At 33.1% G+C, this 5,775-nt stretch overlaps 1 protein-coding gene across 6 annotated transcripts in view; it reads left to right on the forward strand.

Moving 5' to 3' along the window:
• Positions 1-5,125, forward strand: part of LOC108974831 (intersectin-1) — a 9,511-nt gene extending 4,386 nt beyond the window's left edge. For 4 of the 6 annotated variants that reach the window (XM_018942913.1, XM_018942914.1, XM_018942915.1 and 1 more), the window contains exons 9-12: positions 32-287; positions 560-877; positions 1,073-1,346; positions 3,378-4,349. In XM_018942913.1, the coding sequence (XP_018798458.1) occupies positions 32-287; positions 560-877; positions 1,073-1,346; positions 3,378-3,577 (1,048 nt within the window). In that variant the 3' untranslated portion in view covers positions 3,578-4,349. Of the gene's footprint in view, positions 1-31; positions 288-559; positions 878-1,072; positions 1,347-3,377; positions 4,351-4,656 lie in introns of those variants that run through there. The other 2 variants (XM_018942918.1, XM_018942919.1) reach the window with 2 other exon arrangements.
• The last annotated feature ends 650 nt before the right edge of the window (positions 5,126-5,775 follow it).

Here is a 5,775-nt window from a genome sequence, read left to right on the forward strand (position 1 = left end):
TAATATGTTTTTAATTTTTTTTTTTTTTCAGTCTGGGCGCAGATGCACACAACGGTGAGGTGGAATATTACATTGCGGCATATCCATATGCGTCCACTGAAGTGGGCGATTTGAGTTTTAATGCCGGTGAAATGGTAATGGTTATTAAGAAAGAGGGCGATTGGTGGACAGGCACAATTGGCACACGTACTGGCATGTTCCCGTCAAACTATGTGCAAAAAGCGGACGTTGGCACGGCGTCGATAGATACAGCGCTGGACATAGCCGGTGCCTTTGACGACCAAAAGGTAAGTAGTAGTTATTATTATTTCCTTTTGTTATGTTTTCGTTGAAAAGGACTAGTAGCTGTCATTAGAGTTGAAACGGTTTGTGACACGTATACTAGTTTCCTGTGGCTCCAAACATCCACTCATACAACATTTTCACAAATTGCGTTTATATTTGCATTTTCTACATACATGCATTGTTTTTGTAATACTACTAACAATATTTATACAAATTGCTTTTCCACATTTCCTTCAAATGCTGCTCCATTGCCGCCTTTTGTAACATTTCACAGGAAAATGGCAACGCCGATACGAACGCTAGCGTCGCCATAGCAGCAGCCACGACACCACATGATCAATTTCCAAGCAATGATACCACTACAACAGCAATAACAACTGCAACAGCAACACAACAACAACAGAAATTTAATAGCGGCATTAGTGCAGATAACGTAATTGACCATTCAGCAGCGGCTGCAGCTGCCGAAGAGACGCGTACAAATGAAGACTTGGACACAGAAGTCTCACAGATCAATACACAATCAAAGAGTCAGAATGAAACAGCGGAATCGTTTAGTCGCCCAATGTCACGCACCTCTTCCATGACGCCTGTAAATAATTTGTTAACATCCTTTATCCTTTATTTTATAAACCTACATTTGTAGTTACATCATCAGGTTGTATTCTTGTGAAGTTGTTTATATTAGTATTGTACTAAAATTAACAATTTTAACTACAACATTTGTTAATCTTTATTTTATATTAACTGCAAATTGCTAATAATGAACACATGTTTTCGCCAATAGGGTATGCGCGCAAAACGCTCTGAAATTGCACAAGTTATTGCACCATACGAGGCTACCAGTCCTGAACAACTTTCGTTGACCCGTGGACAATTAATTATGATACGTAAGAAGACCGATTCTGGTTGGTGGGAGGGCGAACTGCAGGCGAAAGGTCGACGTCGCCAAATCGGCTGGTTCCCGGCCACGTATGTGAAAGTTTTGCAAGGTGGACGTAATAGTGGTCGCAATACGCCGGTTTCAGGTAGTCGTATCGAGATGACAGAGCAAATTCTAGGTGAGTACATGCATATAGAGGTGTCCGTTTTTCCCAAGTTTTTGTTTTCATTTTTTGGTTTTTTTGAAAACGTTTCCTAAAGTTTCAGTTTTTGTTCTAAACAAACGAGACAAAGTAAAATACAATAATAAAGTTCCATTTATACCCTGACTAACTTAAAAAAGTGATATTCTTAACAAAATTATGCGCTCTACAAACAAGATATTTTTGACTTTTTCCATAAAAATATTCCTTTGAGAGTTATACGCGGTCAAAGTTACACGTCAAATGTACGGAACATACACATGTGATTTATACATTTTATGTTGCTCATACGCCATGGAGTACTCTGCCAATACTCGTTTTTATTGCAAAAGGTCAAAAAATTCCTTGTAAAAATGTTTTTAAAAGGCAAACGGAAACTTGATGGGAGGCAGAGAAGTTCGTTGGCTGATACTTAGATGGTACTACTAATATTAAATCCATATGATTTTTAGTCAGCCCTTGTCTTTAAAAGATACATGTAAAAATTGGACAGTATAAGATATAAAATTTTGAGTGAAGCAACTTGTTTTAGTTTACAAAACATGGATCAAAAGGAGTTTCGTGTGTTAATAAAGCTTTGCTTTTTGGGGGGAAAAATACTGTTGAAGCCAAGATTTGGATTGATCAACATTAGCTGGACTCTGCATCAGGGAATTCAAACGTTGAAAAGTGATTTGCTAAGTTTGAACCAGGCGAAATTAGTACCGAAGACGATGAAAGCAATGGATGCCCTAAAGGCGCTGTTACTGACGAAAACATCAAAAAAGTCCTCAAAATAATTTCGGATGCCTACAAAGTGAAGTTGTTCAAGAAAACTGAGATTCTAAATGTATCAAAGTCACGTATTGGATATGTTGGTAATGATTATTTGGGTATGAGAAACTCTGTGCAAAGAACTGCTGATCCCGAGGCGTGTTTGAAGCTCTTTGCTTGTAATAAAACCGAATTTTTGCGTCGATATGCGTATTGTGTCGGATGAAACATGATTCCCTTATTTAACACCAGAGTCTGATTGACAGTCAGCCAGGTGGATAGCATTTGATGAACCGACCCAAAAGCGTGGAAAGACCTAAAAGTTGACCGACAGGTTAAGGCATCAGTGTTCTGAGCTGTTCATGGTATAATATTCATCGACTATTTTTAAAGGGGAAAACCCATTATCAGCGACTATTACATTTCCCCATTTGCCCGTTTCCACGACAGTCGGGTCTACGTAACCGGAACGGACCCGGATTTTTATTACGTCAAGGACTGTTAATTCGGCTGAACTCTGCCGCTACAATAACTAATATTACATTACTTTATTGGTAAGCACGAAAAAAACGGTCCCATTTGAAGATGAAGAAGCTGTTTCGTCAAGACAAAACACACACATCAAAATTTCATGAATTTGGCCTCAAATTTCTTCCGTATCCACCGTACTCGCCAGATCTGATAAGATAGAAATTTAGCTAAAATGAACAGGTAATCGCAGAAACTGACTCTTATTTGGAGAGGCAAAAATATTATATAAATGGTATTAACAATTTACCGCTATAATCGTTGTTTCGCTCTCAAAGACAAAATCTTCTTCTTCTTTATTGGCGTAGACACCGCTTACGCGGTTTTAGCCGAGTTTAAGGCTGTTGTGTTCGTCTCATTGGGGGTGTCTTTTTACGTGGCAGGCCACAAACCCAGCGGAGGAATGGTGCACCGATCCGCCATTAACTCGCCTTCAAACGGAGTTTTTTCGGCTACCCTGTAGCTGTGAGCTGATTGAGCCATATGTAAAAGAATCGTTTCTCCCTCCTCACTTCGTGAACTCCTACACATGTCTCCACCCTCCGCGAAGATAATACATAAAAAAATATAATATTATTAAAATAAAATCCTGTTAGGTTACGAATTCTTCAGCCCATCTGCTAAAGAAACAACTTGTGAAATAACGGGAAACTAATGTATATATAAATACTATAATATATTATATGTATTGATTTTTAATATATACATATCTATACTTAATTACAGACAAAGTCATTGCATTGTACCCATACAAGGCACAAAACGACGATGAACTTTCGTTCGAGAAGGACGATATTATCAGCGTCTTGGGGCGCGATGAACCGGAATGGTGGCGTGGCGAACTAAATGGCTTATCGGGTCTATTTCCTAGCAATTATGTTGGGCCATTTGTAACCTCCGGTAAGAAGGCGAAGAATGTTAAATAATGCAGCCTTTTTAGTTAATTTGCCACACTCATGTAAAATTATATATTTATTTATTTATTATGGGTTTAATTAATTAATTTAAAATATTAAGTTGAATACTCTCAAAGTAGCATAAGTTATTTATTGTTTCTCTTTATCGCTCTCTTCTACATAGCATTTGTACAAAGTTAAGACGAAAATGTAGTAAAAGCAAAAACACATTGCTACTACTTTTCCGCTCTTATCTGCCTATGTTGGCATTAATTAAGTACAATTGCTTAGCAGTCTATGTGTCAGACTGTTGTTTATTCACATTAATCAGTTATATTATTATTTTCATTGTAAAATGACTCGTACATTCCAAATATTTTCGCATTGTAAACAAAATTATAACGCCACAACGGGTCAATTAATGCTTAGGCTTAATTTTATAGACTTTTTCTATTTTGTATCTATGTAAGTGATATCTTGAAAGAAGTTCTTTTGGTTTTCTTTTCGAATGCTCGTCATTTCATGATACGTTTTTTTTTTTTTTGCTGTTCTCTTATTTAGCGTGTACATGGTTGAGCATAATTTTTGTTTTTGTATCATGAATACTGTACAAGTGATTACACTTTGAGTGCTTTGTGTACGCGCTAAGCGTTGTAAATTATTTTCAATTATGCAATGATATATAATAGTTTAAAATCTTATAATCTTATATAATTGTGTTATAATACTTTGGTTTTTGTTATTGTTTTCTTTTGAAACAACGTTTATATTTTATATTTAATAAAAAAAAAAATCCAAAAAAATAAGTATGATCGATTAACATAGTATTTGCTATAAACATTTAGTCATTATTTCCATAAACTTTACGTAATCTTCAATTATCGTTTGTACTACATAGCGCTATTTGCATTCTATATAATAAACTCGCATATATTTTAAAAAAATTGTTTATATTTCTTTCAAAAATTAACGCTTATTTGAGTTATTTCCTTTTTAGTTCACCGTTTCGTTGTTTGCATTAAAAAAAGTTTATTGCATTTCTATTTACAATTCCTATTAAAAATAATGGTAAAATATTGTCTTCTATATTTCCAACCTTGTTTTTACAGGAAACGTGTAACGAGTGTTAGGCTTTGAAATGTAGGCGTAAGCCGATAAGGGACACAAAAAGTAGTAATTAGTAAGAAAAGAAAGAAGAAAGTTAAAAAAAAGTGTTTTGGTTAAAGTTTGGAAAATCAAACAAAAAAAATTGAAATGAAAAGTATTACTACTGTAATTCGGTACTTTGGAGTTATAAATACATAAATATATAAACAAATGAAAAAATATATATATCATGTACTAGACACGTTCGTTGTAGCATATTTTATTCGTTATTTTTTGTTTAAGCTATAAAAAACGAATATTTGCGAACTCTGGTATATACTCTCTAAGAGCAGTGCAATTTTTGTTGCTAATTTCTCATTTACTCTGGATAATTCTTGCATGCATGAGATTTATTTCCCATTTTACAATGCAAAAGTGTTGAAGTGTAATATTGTGTTGGCTAAATAAACGCTGTTTTTTAATTTAAAATGACGAACTACCTTTGAGTTATGGATATAAGTAATTTTAAATGAAATACAAAAAAAAAGATGATTATTAAACTTTTTTTCTAATTCACATTTTCAAAAAAATATAAATTATGTTTTTCTTAAATTTTTAATTGTTCCATACAAAATATACACATATGTACGAGGTAAATTAAAAATGTTTTTTATTGAATTTTTCTATATATCATATTTAAAAAAATATAATATATATACATATATATATATAAATCTTTTATCTTTAATTTTTTAATTGTTCCAAAAGTGTTAATTGTTATCTTAAAAAAAAATAAGAATATATTTTAAAATGATTTAAATGTTCTATGTTACCATGTGAATTATATGTATATAAAAAGTAAAAACAAGTTTGCTGGCCATCCACATATAAAAATAAATAATAATAAAGTTGGTGACAATATGCAGCAATTTGCGATATATTTCGCTTGCACTGAAATACTCACTACATTAATACAGTTGTGGTATGAATGTATGTTTATAATAAAAGTTATTTAAGTTGAAGTTCATAAATTTTCCATAAAAATGTCAAAATATATTAACAATATTACTACATATATATACGATAAAATTTTTCCTTTTGTGTTTAAAATAAATATTTTTCTTAATACTATTTTTACTTTT

This window comes from Bactrocera latifrons, unplaced genomic scaffold (genome assembly GCF_001853355.1).
Source record: "Bactrocera latifrons isolate USDA-ARS-PBARC rearing strain unplaced genomic scaffold, ASM185335v1 scaffold_59, whole genome shotgun sequence".
NCBI classification, from domain to species: Eukaryota; Metazoa; Arthropoda; class Insecta; order Diptera; family Tephritidae; genus Bactrocera; species Bactrocera latifrons.